Raw genomic sequence first — 16,970 nt, 5'->3', positions numbered from 1 at the left:
TTTTTTTTAATGCAAAAGAACTGTACAAAAATTGGAACATGATAGTTACAATTTTCTAAGCCTTGGTGTATCATTTTTTAATGGGAAATAAGTTACCAAGATAAGCCTAATTTACTGTATCAACAGAAACTTCAAATAAATTTAAGGTAGTTACAAGCGAGATATATTAACGAGGGGTTTGATCAAATCAGATTTTTGTGAAAGATGTTTAAGAGTAGAAGAAGTTTGGAAACCACTGCTTTATTTATCCACAAGTCTATTTAATAATAATAATAATAATAATAATAATAATAATAATAATAATGAAATGTGCATGGCAGTTTATGTACTGTAGACCTATAGGAAATAAAGTCAGTCTTGTGAAGAGAACCTCATTAATAACAAACTTCTTCTTTTGCACTTCATGACATGGTATTTTTCACAAGGTCGACTCTGCTTGAGACACTTGTAGTCAGTGCTCGGTTCGTGGAACCGTCTTGTCACATACAGTTTGTGGTGGAAGACAGGGAATGCCAACCTTGTCACTATACAGTACGCCTCAGTAAATAGTCAGCATAAATCCATTCTTTACTTAATGTAGCATCAGTTGCATAAAAATCACACCCTATGTCTGCTTTCCTTTTTGCTGAGCTTGGGAAGTAATTATTTTATACTTGGCTGTGGTGGGTAGTAAGACATGCAGGTGGGGTTCCTCAATGTAAAATGGTTCTCTCGCGAGCTCATATTCTAGCCAGGAAGGTGTATACTTTGACAGACATAAAACTCTCTCCAGGAATTTGTCTTTCATTTTCATGAGGCACTCCATCTGTGTCATGCTGAGGAGGATCCTTGTACTTTTCTATGCCATATGTTACAATGCGCGAGATCTTCAGTTGAAATATATTCACAGTTGATTTCAGAAACAATTATCCAAGACAACTTATACAGCTAATGGCTTTTGTGGTGGTGTTTATTCTATTATTTATGTGAAGTCTTTAGCCACTTCCGTGGGTCTGCATGGTTTACTCCAGATACCTACTGCATTGTCCGGTTCCATGGCTAAATGGTTAGTGTGCTGGCCTTTGGTCACAGGGGTCCCGGGTTCGATTTCCGGCAGGATTGGGAATTTTAACCATAATTGGTTAATTTCGCTGGCACAGGGGCTGGATGTATGTGAAGTCTTCATCATCATTTCATCCTCATCACGACGCACAGATCGCCTACGGGAGTCAAATCAAAAGACCTGCATTTGGCGAGCCAAACTTGTCTTCGGACACTCCCAGCACTAAAAGAAATAAGCCATTTCATTTTTACCTATTGTATTCGCTACCAGTCACCAAGCTCTGTGACAAAGCGCTACAACAGAAATGGAGGATGATCCACTGTTGATCTTACTGGCTTACCAGTCACCAGACAACATGGCCAATTGTTGACGTAAAAACAGGTTGCAAGGTGAAGATAACTTGTACTTTGGTAAGTGGTTTCCATGTTGGAAACATAGAAAAATAATGTTTTATGATACCTGAAGTAGCAGAAAGCAAAGATCCTTCCTCAAGGCTACACTCCCCTCGACAGGGGGCTATAACTTGGAAGCATTTCTAGTAACATTCTACGTAATAATCCTTGAGTAACGGTTTCTATACTTTTGCCAGGCTCTTTTCTACGGCATGCATACTGTCTGCACCACAAGGGAAAACGTAATTTAGTAGCTCTAATCTAACTTGTGTGTTTACCACACACCAATGTATAATGCGCCGAAGTTGGTAAGCCTGTTCAGTGCATTGCGAGGTCGTTGGGGACTACGCCACGTTGAATCTGTAACCTATATTTTGCAAACTGTAAACCAGTTCTACAAAGCTATTTTATTCTCGTGCCATAATAACCATGTTGTTTCATACGAATGTTGTATTAAAACTTCAGTTCATTTCTGAAAAGTATATAAACCATGAATAGCATTACAGCAAAGAGAAGAAGAAAAATATCATTTTTAATGACAACCCCACCCCCCCCCCCCCCGCAAAAAAAATCACATAGCCGAAAGGCTCTTTTACTTTGTTATACCAAAAGTGTATAGTTCCCACATTCAAAATGATACTTCTAAAAAAAATGCAAAACCTTACACGAGGATCTTGATGCTTCTTTCAGCGGCACTACCTCGTACAGAAATATTTCTGTACCCCATGTAATGAATTTGTCTGGATGAACCGGTGACCACAGAACCTCCAACTTCACTCCACTCATTTCACTGTGTTTCTCCTTACACTGTTTATAATATGAGTAGATTTCAGTTTAACTTTACAAAATGTGTAACTTTCCCATAAAACTATAGGTTATGTTACTCGCCACTGTACTTTCATTATCATACTGACGTGTGATGAGGTCTTTATACACTTATCTTGTTTCAAGTTACAATTTTCCACCATCACACACACACACAAAACAATAAATTACAGTGGAGAAAATCAAATCATTCAAATTATAATCTCCACATTATACTGACATTCGAACAATCCACAACAAACAAAAAATTATTCTTCTTCTTCTCCTTAAAACAAACAAAAAATTACGAATACTACATTATACAAAGAAAATAAAGAATTAACAACTACAGTCAGTGCCACAGACTTATTGTAAATAGACTGGCAGATATGTTTGTCGCAACATTTGTGATAGTAAGGCTAAAAAAATACGGCCATCGCCATCCTACGTCACTACAGAACCAGTGTGAGCAAGTATTTTACGTACGGTTTGAATTTATGTTGTTTTTATACGCGTTTCATATTCATTTTCGACCAACTACTGTGCGGTAGAAAGGTCAATACCTGCGTAGTGTTTAGGTGCGGTTTTTCCTATTCACCAAGAAAGAAGAACGAAGGAACAGGAGTATGAACACACCGGTAAGTAGCTAACATGTGCTCATGTACACTTGTTGTCTAGTTATTAATTATCTAGGATACAGAGATAACTTCCTTCCGATGTATATTTGATGGCGATAGCCGCCTTGCGATGGAATGCGGAATAATAATACTAATAATACGTTGTAAATATTTGTAGATACCTGTATGGTTTTATAATCAAGAGGTGGACTCCTTGCTTAGGCCGAGTCAGCCCATTACAGTATGTTACCGGAACAAGCCGAGCCTTCCTAAATGGATGTAATAATAATAATAATAATGATACTTAACACTTGGTTATATGTTGAGTTTTTGTATTGGTTATATTAGTAATTAAATAATAGTGGCATTGGTCTCTTCTGTTCTTTAAGCGCATATTGTAAGGATGACAAAATGACTATTAAATTTAGAGTGGAAGGATTAGTAAGTTTGTATAAATAGATAGATGTTAGGCTTATTATCACAGAATATTATTTAATATATCTATAGATTTGTGGTAAAGATGTTAGTCAATTCTCTACAATGTGAAACTTGTAAAGAAACAGCTGTACAAGAAGAAAATCCTTATCCATTCATTTCTTTGAAGAATAAGGGTAATCTCTATGTTCCTACAAAAGATGTTGTCCATGTGTGGAAGCTTACTGAGATGAATTTTAGAGAGAATACATGTAATGGTTTAGCGCTCAGTCATGAAAGCGGACATACCTAATGAAGCCACAGATCATTTGTATGAAAAAAATATTTTCAAGGTTGAGCTCACATGCTTTAGATCTAAACCCAATGGACACACATGTTTATCACCTTATTAACATAATTTCATCACTGTTCTTGAAAATACGTGTGAATCATGCTGTAAGAGATTTGAATAGAAACAGATCTGACCATAAATCGGTCTAAAGGTGAAGGAGATTTCTTAGCGATTCTATAACAGTAAAATAAAGGAGCTAATAGGTCTAATTAATCAGAATTATTGTTATTATTTCAATGTGCCTTTAATTATTTTAAATACATCCTGTCCAATATTCCAGTATCGGCTACTATTTTCCATTAATGCATCGGTATAATGTAGTAACGTAAGATGGCGGCGGCCGAACGATTCCGGTTTCAGAATCCTCCTGCTCATTGCCAATCTAAATATATGTGTCTGGGGTCAGTATGGTAGCAAAGAATGAGGAACACCTAAGGACGCACAATAGTCTTCTTCTTCTTTTCCTACCTCATCGTTATTGGACTCCGCATAAATAGCATCCGTCCAGACACTGAACCCCTTTGATGAATACAATGCTTATATTACAGCAGTAGCGTAGCCAGGATCGCCCAATGGGGGGGGGGGGTTACAGTTACAAAATTAAGATATAACATAATGAAACTGCTTGTGCGTGTTCGGTACGCGCATGTATGACTGTCATAAGGATACGCCCTAAGGGCTCTGAACTTTGGAGCGTGGGTTGGCGACCACGGGGCCCTTAGCTGAGTCCTGGCATTGTTTCCACTTACTTGTGCCAGGCTTCTCACTTTCATCTATCCTATCCGACCTCTCTTGGTCAACTCTTGTTCTTTTCCGACCCCGACGCTATTAGGTTTGCGAGGGCTAGAGAGTCTTTCATTTTCACGCACTTCGTGGCCCTTGTGTTCCTTTGGCCGATACCTTCATTACCTTTGGCGCTTTGCTATACGAGGAATGGTAATTTGTGTGTCCAATTGAGAAGCTTTCTTGCTTGCTTGCTTGCTTGCTTGCATAAATATGTTTATGAACTCCTCTTCTGCGTTTCCTCTGATCTCGATAATTCTGTCCTCCACAACATTAGCATATGAAAATGCTTTTGCAATGTCCAACTCTTCACTTTGAAAAAATCTGCTAAGAAGAGCACTTACATTAAATACTTGATTTAGTATATGTAGAGCATTAGTGCAGGCTTCTTTATTATTCCATTGTACTATATTTTCAAGAACTGCAACGACGGCATCAAACAGTTCTAGAAATACTGCAATTGAGTCATGGCGCTCCACCCATCTTGTTAGACACAATGCTTTAAGCCTCGTTTTGTCACTTTCAGGAACAGTGGCATCTATCGATTCTTTAAATGCATTTAACCTTTTAGGAAAACTAAGAAATGAACAAATATTCTCCACAGTACCCAAACAGTTTCTGATTCCTTGGATTGAGCATGCATGGGTTATACCAAGATTGAGAACATGTGAACTGCAGTCCACGTACAAAGCCAACGGGTAGGTCTCCCTTATTATCTCTTGGACGCCATTAAACTGCCTACTCATAGCGTTAGTTCCATCATATCCTTGTCCTCTTAAATAATTTAAGTTGACTCCTATCTTCTTAAGCACATCAATTATTTTGGCAGCCAAACCTCTTCCAGAGGCGTCAGTGATCGGTACAAACTGGAGGAAGTCCTCCCTGAGTGTCTGAGAGTCAGGGTTGACATACCGAACACAACGTGACATTTGTACCATTCCATTCCAGAAATGTCACTTGTCTCATCGGCCATTATAGTGAAACACTGTGATCTGTTCACTCTGACCGGGCGAGTTGGCCGTGCGCGTTGAGGCGCGCGGCTGTGAGCTTGCATCCGGGAGATAGTAGGTTCGAATCCCACTATCGGCAGCCCTGAAATGGTTTTCCGTGGTTTCCCATTTTCACACCAGGCAAATGCTGGGGCTGTACCTTAATTAAGGCCACGGCCGCTTCCTTCCAACTCCTAGGCCTTTCCTATCCCATCGTCGCCATAAGACCTATCTGTGTCGGCGCGACGTAAGGCCCCTAGCAAAAAAAAAAAATGTTCACTCTGCGCACGATGTTTTCAACAATAAAGTAATTGCATACGTGAATGATCTCGTTTTGAGTTTGTGGGCTAATGTACATAGCATTGGGGCTGCTTGTAAGCAAATGAGTTTTTAAATCCTCATCCCCATTTCTTGCACGAAAATGAAGGAAAGTACTAAAATTTCCATCATTTTCAGTAGGCTCTTCATCATTCAATATAATGGGTCCATCGTCTCTATGTCCTCTATGGGGTAAACCTTGGTGGCCACACAAAATGATAGTTTCGATAATAGGAATAATCTTCTTTCTGTTGTCTTCAATTTCCTTTTTCATGTTCTTCTTACAATTTACTTTTCGTCGCACCGACGTAGATAAGTAGATACGTATAAATACGTATAGATGGGACAGGGAAGCAACCATTGCCTTAATTAAGGTACAGCCTCACTATTTGCTTGGTGTGAAAATGGGAAACCATGGAAAACCATTTTCAGAGCTGCCGACAGTGGGGTTCAAACCCACTATCTCCCGAATGCAAGATCACAGCTAACTGTACGGCCAACTCGCTCGGTTTTACGTACATGTAACTATGTAGTTACGAAAGCATGGTAAGATAGTTAACAACTAAGTGAACTAATTTGAATGATTATAAAATGAGTAATTCATCTATGAAGAGTCGAATATCGGTATTATTTTTATTTTATTTTCAAAATCCACTTGGCGGCTGCGTAAAGACAAAGAATACACTATAACAACTTCGTTAAATATAAGGATATTTTTGTAAATGATAAATCCATGATCTTTGTCTGGCGAATATAAGTGGTGTCTGAATGGGTGTCAGAAGAGAATCCCTGAGCGCTTTGAGGTCCTTGGTACTGATGTTGAAACTCGTCTTCTTAGGGATTGTCCCTCTTGCACCGATTATGAGACCCCTCACTTCTACGTCGTCAAGCTCGTATTTATTGTTGTTATATGGCTCTGTAGGCAAGTAGATATACTTCTTTTCTCTGTCTACTTCATCTGGTTGGTCGTACAGTAACAGATTTGGCCTAATCCAGCTTTAAAATCTAGTTCAATTTGAAGTTTAAAAACATCATTTTCGAAACGTTTGCACTTGACAAATGGGAGCATAGTATGACCCTGCTTTGAGAACAATAATGTCCTTTTTCTATGTACAACAAATACCTTACAATGCGGAGTACATTGTTCTTTTAGTAACTTGACTTGCGGTGCGGAATATGAAGCGTCTATTAACGAGTGTCGGTTCAACTTCAGGACAATGTCAATCGGAGTGTTTCTATTGAGGCGAGAAGATAAACAAACCACCGTCAACGTTTCAAAAATCTTTTCTGTTTCAAAGCATCGATGTAGCTGACATGTACGGAAGGACTGAGCTTCTGTTCACGCGACACACGGTACACGAAACGTTGTGGTGTCGAGGCATCGAGACAGCTGATTGAGCCGGCGGTGTTTCGAAACACACACACACTACGACCAAAGAGCCGGCGCGGCAGTCATGCAGACACTGAATCACCTCCATACTAACTTTGCATATTCCAACAGTTAATAGATATTATCTATTTTCTATTATCTATTATCTATCTATTTTAAGCAATGTTTATTTAGTTTATTGTTAACTGTCAGTTTATATTTATTTTCTTTTTGTGAAAGTTCCATGGGGGGGGGTTCTAACCCCCAGTAACCCCCCCTGGCTACGCCCCTGTATTACAGGCATTGAACTCTAATATGTACTGGAGGTAGCACTACATGATGAAAAACTTCGACGACAAAGATAGCGGTCCACCATGTCAGTGAACGTATGCCTATCTCTCTCTCTTACTAGTGAGTAGAGTATCTGAAGCAACGAACTAGAATAACATAGAGGGGCTGTATACCTGACATCAGCACTCCCTGCTTGAAGCAAGTTGATAAGGGGCAGCCATGTTAACGGTTGTCAAAACAAAGCGAATTGGCGCGAGAGCATATGTTGAGGTGACAGGGAGATCGTGCATGCCAATTTAATTCCCTAAGTTTTAAGAAGTGAAAAGATAGATTCTCGCTTTCAAGAATGCCAGCCGTAAGCTCAGCGTATGGTTGTACTAATCGGAGTAATAAAACCAAGGATATATCGTACTTTAAGTAAGTATTACTGAATTATAGCCGAGATTCCTTTTTGTAATTTATGTTTGTAATTAAATCCATTTTATTATTTACTTAGCGAAAGTACGGATAGCCACGGTAATTATTTGTCGAATTTTGTTTCAGATTTCGTTTAAAGAACAAGGAATTAACTGAACAATGCGTTGTGAGGGCGAAAAGAGGTAAATTCAACTCAATTCAGTTGCTTATGCCCTGTACATTTCCAGCCCTATTTAATTTTCATTCACATTTACAAATAAAGGAAATGGAACGCCCACCACCAAGAAAACGTAACCACAAAAAATCACTTATTTCGTTCAAACGTACACCAAGTATGATAAATACAGCATTTTACTGCTATTTTTGAAATGTATACAGCCTTTATTTTAGATGTGTGTTGCCTTGGTTTTTAAAACTATGCCACACTTCATAATGGACAACTTTCAAGCTAGTAATCCCAGTATGATATGGTAATGGGAAAAACATGATTTCCCCCTATATTATAAAAAATAATTACACTAAACAATTATTGTGGTAAAGTATTCATGGGCCGCCTCGGTGGTGCACTGGTTAGCGTGAGCAGCAGTCACCCCTGGAAGCCCGGGTTCGATTCCCAGCTCCGCCACGAAATTTGAAAATGGGCACGAGGGCTGTAACGGGATTCTATCAGCCTGGGGAGGTCAACTGAGTAGAAGTGGGTTCGACTCCCACCTCAGTCATCCTCGAAGTGATTTTCCGTGGTTTCCCACTTCTCCTCCAGGCAAATGCCGGGATGGTACCTAACTTAAGGCCACGGCCGCTTCCTTCTCCCCCCCCCCACAAGGCCCCTGTTCAGCATAGCAGGTGCAGCTCTCCCTCACAGTTGTATTCCCCGACCCAATGTCTCACGCTCCAGAACACTGTCCTTGAGGTGGTAGAGGTGGGATCCGTCACTGAGTCCGTGGGAAAAACTAACCCGGGAGGGTAAACAGATTAAGAAAGGAACACAGTACTCATGAGGATGCAATAATTTTAAAAATATTAACAGAATGAGGTTGTAACCTATTATAGGTCCCTATGATTTTAAGGTTTCCTGTCATAAATATTTATGTCCATCGTTTTTATTCCAATTTACGCATAACCACAACAGCCAAGCAGGGTAACGCTCTTGTTCCGATTTCGAGGCCTATTCGTATGTCACTGTGCGATGATTTCGAACTACCCTACAATCAACTGATTGTGATGTTGGCCTCGTGACGCAATATGATGAAGTGGCGGTATTCGCTTTCATGCTTCAAGCTTTCGGCAACGGACTTTAATTCTCCCCCAGCGATTCTAAAATGCGCATTTTCTACACTTTTCGTCATTTAAAGGCCATGCCCCCTTGCTTGTGTGACAACAGGAAACATGGCGGACGTTCGTTCTATTAGGTTCACCCAGGCAGCGCTTCTGCCTCTCTATGTTATCAAGGTCTGTCTAGGGAGGTCAAGTCACGAATGCTACTTATGGAGCCGCCATATTGGGTCTTTAAGCGAGCGTAACCAAAGGCAAGTGTATTCGAATTTACAGGATTTCGGTACCGTACACTGAAATAAAAACAAAATACCAAAAAATTTTGATAAAGAATTTAATTGGGCATCTGCTGGCCATGTATATATAACTGTATAACACTTAAATGATATGAATAGATTCACAGCTATTTGAATAGGAGGATAATTAACAGAGCCTGAAATTCTTTTTTTCCTTCTTTTTTTGAGAAACAAGAATCAACAGAAAAGCTCATGTTCTTCTCTTTTACTTCCTTACAACTTGGTCTTACTGTGTTTCTTATTAATATCATCCGTCAAATACGTAATCTTATTGACAGAAACATAGAAATCTGTACAGCACCTGTGTCATATTATGATTACCGGTACATGAAATACTGAACTTGAAGTACTGCATTTAAAGTACTAAACGACGGTTGTAATAAATTACCTTCGGCGTTTTCTTTATTAAGAGAGTGATTTCCGATACTGCGTTTCTGAAAGGTTACCCCAGTATGTTGACCAACTATGAATGCCTCTTGAGTTGAGTGCATTAAATTATGTATGGTAAACGTTTTTATCCATTCGTGTGGTATTTATGTCGGTTCTAAGGCAAAAATATTCTGCACGTAAACAACAAGAGTGATGTTCTTAGCTACTCTTAACTAGTTTATTGATAAACCATGCAGCTATATAGTACAAAGTAGTGGTGGTGATTATTGTTTTAAGAGGAAGTACAACTCGACAACCATCCTCTATAAACACTAATCAGAAGAAAATAAATGGAAGGGGACCAAAACTTCGAAAAATGAAGGTATCGGCAAAAGAAAGATGAAGGTCACAAAGTCCTAGGCCTCGAATGCGCTAATGCCGTCGAGGTCGGAAAAGAACAAGTGTTGACCAGGGGAGGTCGGATGGGCTAGAATAGTGAAAGCAATGTCAAGACTCAGCTAAGGGCCTCGTAGTCACAACCCAAAATAGATTTCTCCCCGTGGGTGGGGGCAATAGAACAACAACCACGGTATCCCCTGCCTGTCATAAGAGGCGACTGAAAGGGGCGTCAGGCTCTCCTAACCAGGGAGCGTGAGTTGGCGACCACAGTCCTAATATTCATGCATATAGTAATAATAATAATAATAATAATAATAATAATAATAATAATGGTTAAGAAAATTAAAGCCATTGGTAGACACGATTTCATAAGAAATAGAAATTCAGTCACTATTAAGTTGAGTTAACCTAGGTTAGACTATTTTAGGGAGTAGGCCCTACACTAGGATATTATGTTAGGCTACGGTACATTAAATTACAGTAGTTGGTTAATGCGAGTGAAGCGAGTGTTGTGATCTTTAAGTATTTGTCCAGCCATATAATGTACTCTATAGAGCATTTAAGATGAATGAAATTTAGCTGTAAATAATAACTACAGTACAGTATAAGACTGCTATTATCAATACAATTGCTGTAATGATGGCCAGCTAGACATAAATTGTTGGTTTGAAGTGATAGGCCTATTGTTTGTTGTGATTATAATTGGTAACTGAACAGGAACAAGCATTTCAAATATCTGTGAAATATTTCTACGTTGCATGTAGGGTTAGAATGATACTGTCTGTAGTTTACGTGAAAAGGAATGGAATGAAATGGCGTTTGGCTTTTAGTGCCAGGAGCGTCTGAGGACAAGTTCGGCTCGCCAGGTGCAGGTCTTTTGATCTGACTCTCGTAGGCGATCTGCGCGTCGTGATGAGGATGAAATGAAGATAAAGACGACACATACACCCAACTCCCGTGTCAGCGAAATTGACCAATTATGGTTAAAATTCCTGAACCTGCCGAGAATCGAACCTGGAACCCCTGTGACCAAAGGCCAGCACACTAACCATTTAGCCATGGAGCCGGACACATGAAAAGGAAATTTTCATAAACATCGATACTACTATTACACATTTCCTGTTACTTTTCTTGCTTGTTTTGAAAGACAATTCTCTTTCTTTGGGAGGTTTCCTATTATATGCCAAAGACTTAGGTGGATTAGGGACTTTGAAAATTGTTGGGATGGAATTCCACTTGAGTAGTTTCCGTCCATCTGCCCTCTTTAGTTCAAATTGCGTTTCTTCAAAATGATGCTAGAAGAAAATACACCGGGCGAGTTGACCGTGCGGTTAGAGGCGCGCGGTTGTGAGCTTGCATCCGGGAGATAGTGGGTTCGAACCCCACTGTCGGCAGCCCTGAACATGGTTTTCCGTGGTTTCCCATTTTTACACCAGGCAAATACTGGGGCTGTACTTTAATTAATGCCACGGCCGCTTCCTTCCAACTCCTATGCCTTTCCTCTCCCATCGTCGCCATAAGACCTATCTGTGTCGGTGTGACGTAAAGGCACTAGCAAAAAAAACATAATAAGACCTATAAATATAAAACATCGTTCATATAAACATACTGTTATTCAGGAATAATACGAATGTATAACTTCACTAACCTCGCACAAGAAGCAATTATCTGTAGGTTGCCATTTGTTACGGCTACAGTTTTGTACCCACTGAGCTCTCCTTTGCTTATCTCTCGGGAAGCGAAACACTCTAATTCCGTCAGTTGTCTTATTTTGACAATTTGGTGCGGCGCACTATCCCGTTTTCCTTCAAAATACAAGTAATAACTCACATCAATACATCGGGCACGCCCACGTAACAACGATATTTGAGACCCAATATGGCCGCCACCGCAAAGGATTGTGGTAGCGTGACCAGACCTCCCTAGACAGACCTTGTATGTTATTATAGCTCGTTGATCTGAAGGGAGTCTGGGCCACCTCAGCCTCTGCGCCAGCTCTAGCGCGCGGCCCCTGCGGGGGCCTCTCACTTTCCAGGGCGCGTGTGGAATGTACCTCCCTGCATGGGCCTCTTGCTGGCAAGGCTATGCACAAGTGTGGAATCTTGCTCCTTGCGGCAGCTTTCTACAGCTAAGCCTAGGTATGTGTGTGTGTGTGTGTGTGTGTGTGTGTGTGTGTGTGTGTGTGTGTGTGTGTGTGTGTGTGTGTGTGTGTGTGTGTGTGTGTGTGTGTGTGGTGGGTAACGACACTTGTTATGGTGCATGATTGAGTATCCTTTACTGAAGGGCAATGTAAGAGCAAGCATCCTAACTATATTCTACCAACCCTACTCTCCTAGTAGTGATAAAATCCCTATTGAGTGTATTTAAGTGCTTAGTTTAAACAATTTATTTTCTATCCTACTTACCTATAATCATTTATGATCTTGATAAGCTCTCAAATCATTCATGTTCGTGACAGAAAGGACATCCAGCCGTAAATCTTCACGTTAGATAATCGCATTGTCTACTCCTTTTTAATTTATATTTTATTCTCCCCTACTAACTTACTTATAATTATTTTACGTGAATGACTGTAATCCATCAAATATCACTGTACTACTTGTCACAAGTAGATAATTATTTTACTCAGATAAAGTCTGAAATCGGAGGTTGATTAAGAAATACCGTTGTTAGTAGCGCGAATTACGTACCGGTATACGTACATACGGAATGAAAACAGGTCACCATTTTGTTACAGTTCGCTGTGTGCGTTATCGTCTGTTTGAACCCATACATGGGAGTGCTATGCCTGTAAATTCTTATTATCTTAGTCCAAGATGTCTAGCGCGAGTATTTTGTTGAAAAAAATTGCATGATCTCTGAACTAATGAATAAGTTAGGGGGGACATGAAGTGCTAACTCATCAAAAATTATATCGAATATATATGTTTAGCTCGGAAGACGAACTAATAAATCGTTCAATGAATCAGTTAGGGCACATGAAGTGACCGCTAGTCAAATGACATAGAATGAGAAAAAGCAATAAAACGACACCAAAGAACTTCGATGAACAAAGACATTAAACACGAGAGTGGTCGACAAACAAAAGACGAACGCGCTGCCACGAAGCAGAAATACTGGTTGAAAAGCCGTGAAATAGAGCATGTCTTCTCTAAAATAAAATATTACGAATTATTCCTTAATCAACCTCCGAGTTGAGATTTTATGTGAGTAAAATCTACAATTAGTCGCACCGACACAGGTAGGCCTTATGACGACAGGGAAAAATGTAACAAAGGCTTTTCAGTCTGTCAAACACACAGCAAATACAATGTAGATTAAAACACTATAAACATATCTGTAAAACACACACTAACATACAAAGAATGGCATGTTCCGTTCCATAAGAACATCCTCAGATTCTATCAAATCATTTAAAAACAAGCTTATATATGTACAGTATTGTTTACGTAGCATAAACTTGTCAATGATAGAGAGATTAGTGATAACATGAAACAGTAATGACAAAAAATAAAATATATACAATTATTAATATAATGAAATACTTACGTATTTATCTAGACTGCCGATGTTAAGTCCGTTGTCACTAAATACTATTTCAGGACTGTGGTCATGGAAGGTTTGTGGTGAGCCACGCTGCGTGTGGAGAGGGGAGGGCAAGAAAGGGAGGGGCCTTGTAGAGCCCCACAGTCCTGAAATAGTGTTTAGTGACAACGGACTTAACATCGGCAGTCTAGATAAATACGTAAGTTTTTCATTATATTAATAATTGTATATATTTTATTTTTTGTCATTACTGTTTCATGTTATCACTAATCTCTCTATCATTGACAAGTTTACGCTACGTAAACAATACTGTACATATATAAGCTTGTTTTTAAGTGATTTGATAGAATCTGAGGATGTTCTTGTAGAACGAAATATGTCATTCTTTGTATGTTAGTGTGTGTTTTACAGATATGTTTATAGTGTTTTAATTTACATTGTATTTGCTGTGTGTTTGACAGACTGAAAAGCCTTTGTTACATTTAACTAAGTCAACACTGAAAAACATGGCTTCATTTTTAACAGACAAGGAAAAAATTCTGGGGGGGGGGGGAAGGAAATGAGGCGACAGCATTTGCCTGGTGAAAAACAAAAAACACGTGTATGCATATATAGGTTAGGAAGAATTATTCAAGCAACTCGAATAATATGTGGAACATCACACTGTTTTATTCACTTGTTAGTTCAAAATACATTTCTAAATTCTTTCTCACGTGCCTTACAGTCCTTAATCATTGGAGTCGGACCGTCAAAATCAACAACATCTTCTCCACGATGTTTATAGTGACGCTCGCAACGGCGACACACAGCTATTCGAATAATGCTTTTGTGTAGAAGGGAAGTTTCTTCCATGCCACATCTAAATCCTTAGCGGCATATGTTGAGAGAAACCCGGATGGTAAATAGTTAATTAGATGTTGTGGCATTCGAAGTAAACTGCCATGTGTATAGTATGATGTAATAGCCTCACTTACTAGTGAGAAATACATAGTACGTAACGCGTCAGGTTTAATATTTCGTGTACAAACTACACATTTACCCTGGAGATTACTGTTAGCTTCAGGGTTTTTCTTCTCGCCAAACTCATTATTTCCTTATCGCTCCATGATCGTCGACACTCGCACACTCATGCCAACGGTCACGATACTTTCAAATTTATTCACACACGTTTTGTAATAGTAGGCTACAATTGGCATTACGTCACACTGACACGTCGTGTAGTGCGGATAACTTTAAGGTACACCCCCATTATCAGTTGCCTAGTGTGAAAATAGGGAACTACAGAGAATTATTTTAGGACTGGCAACGGAGGGAAACGAACTTACTCTCTTCTAGATAGCTAACTAAAGGTGTGAGCGAATTCGCTTGTTATGTATACAATTTTTAAAGCTAGGTGTGAGATAATCTCACATAATATTACCAGACACGAGTTTATTGTGTGTAAAAATATTATTTCGTACACATATGTTTTAAATGGAACGGGCAGACATTTTGCTTCGTCGTGAATATCAAACCCGGATGTTTTCTGCAAGCAGTTTTCCCGTAAACCGTCCAAAGGCCTACCTCTTTCGCGGTCATTGCTCGTCATGGTCGAGCCTTGAACGCGGATTCATTCTCTCAGGCTACGAATAAGGAAACATGTACTGAAGTGTTTACGCGGCACGCAGGTTACTAGCAGATGTTGAACCCAAGCAGGGTTTTTTAGAATGTAGTTTTTCAAATTACGTGTCACCGTTAGAACGGATATATATATAGTGCGAATCGCTTGCTGAAAGAACGACAAAATTTCTAAAGCAACGAAACAAGGAAGATGTCGACTGTCCAGCGTAGTCTCTTCGATAAATTGGTACCGGTAGCGCTGCAGGAGATAATAAGATTAAAAGAGCAGTATGAGTTGAGAAATATTAGGGAAGTGGAGGGGGCGATCGAAAGCGCAGTATAAAATAAAATAAGGGAATTTACTAACGAAGTGTTCCAGCTGTTCGTTAGTTTATACTCTTATGTTATTTCTGAGCGTGAGAGTCCTCACTTTCCGCTCTTCTTTCTCCACGGCTTCTGTTACTTCTCCTGTAGCGCTATATTAATGAAGCTAGGGGAGATAATAGATTCGTATCGAAGTGACGAAGACGTAATTGGTGAGATTTAACTTTTTTAATTTCAAGAAAACGTCTTTTGTAGAATCGGGAAAGATTTAATTCTACGTAGATGGATCAAAAGGTTAGTTGCACTATCGCGCCGCAGCAGCGCGCTGTGTGTCGTAAATGTGGGCACAGCGCAGATAGGAACAGACACTGCCCACACGTCTGTTAGGCAGGTCGCTGTGGTGTCTCGTCTAGTATTGTGGGAATAGCGGCCAAATGCAATGGCGCGTCAACTGGACGTTCACTACAAATATGAGGTCAATATGGACCAAAAGGAAGAATTGCACGGACATCCATCGTGAAATTAGTGCTGTGTATGCGGAGCGGGTCATTTCCCGGCAAGGTATCGTAAAGTGGTGTCAGCAATTCGAAGCCGGATGCACGGATATCACGGACAACCATCGCGAAGGCAGTCGCGCAACGACTAGGACACGTGCAAAGGTCAACAGTGTGAATGCGATCATTAGACAGAACCGGCGAATTAAACTGAGAGAAATCGTGACGCAGCTGAACATGTCTTATGGCACTGTGTTCGCCATTGTTCACGAGGACCTTGGATATCGTAAGCTGTGTCAAAGATGGGTCTCACCTCTTCTCACCGACGAGCACAAGGGACAACGTTTCCAATCCTCCCTGGCATTTTTGCAACGCTATCCCGCAGACGGCAACGGGTTTCTGCGGCGTATCGTCATAGGTGACGAAAGGTAGGTCCACCACTTCACCCCCAAAACGGAGCGAACATCAATGGAATGGGTCACCCCTCATCACCACAACGAAAGAAGGCCAAGGTTCAACCTTCATCCGGTAAGGTTATGGCGACAGTGTTCTTTGACATGGAGGGTTTGCTGCACGTGGAATTCATGCCGAAAGGAACGACGATCAACGCGGCGTCGTATTGTCAAACGTTGCACCGGTTGCGTAAAGCGATTAAAGAGAAGCGACGGTGTGATTTTGTTGCACGATAACGCAACACCTCAAAGGCCCGCCAAACGAGAGAACTGCTGCAGCGTTTCAAGTAGGAGGTCTGGCAACATCCACCCTACAGTCCGGACCAAGCGCCATGAGACTTTCATCTGTTCGGTAAGCTCAAAACGGAACTCGGTGGTCGACGTTTCCAAACCGATGAGGAGGTGAAGGCCGCTGTCTCCGAGTTGTTGTA

General features: G+C 40.3%; 1 protein-coding gene across 3 annotated transcripts in view; it reads right to left on the bottom strand.

Moving 5' to 3' along the window:
• mio (GATOR complex protein mio) overlaps positions 1 to 2,502 on the bottom strand; it is a 293,052-nt gene extending 290,550 nt beyond the window's left edge. For all 3 annotated transcript variants that reach the window (XM_067141591.2, XM_067141592.2, XM_067141593.2), the window contains exon 1: positions 2,100 to 2,502. In XM_067141591.2, coding sequence (XP_066997692.2) covers positions 2,100 to 2,220 — 121 coding nt within the window. In that variant the 5' untranslated portion in view covers positions 2,221 to 2,502. The remainder of the gene's footprint in view (positions 1 to 2,099) is intronic.
• Between the last annotated feature and the right edge of the window lie 14,468 nt (positions 2,503 to 16,970).

This window comes from Anabrus simplex, chromosome 2 (genome assembly GCF_040414725.1).
Source record: "Anabrus simplex isolate iqAnaSimp1 chromosome 2, ASM4041472v1, whole genome shotgun sequence".
Lineage (NCBI taxonomy): Eukaryota > Metazoa > Arthropoda > Insecta > Orthoptera > Tettigoniidae > Anabrus > Anabrus simplex.
This window is presented reverse-complemented; position numbering and strand designations above follow the sequence as displayed.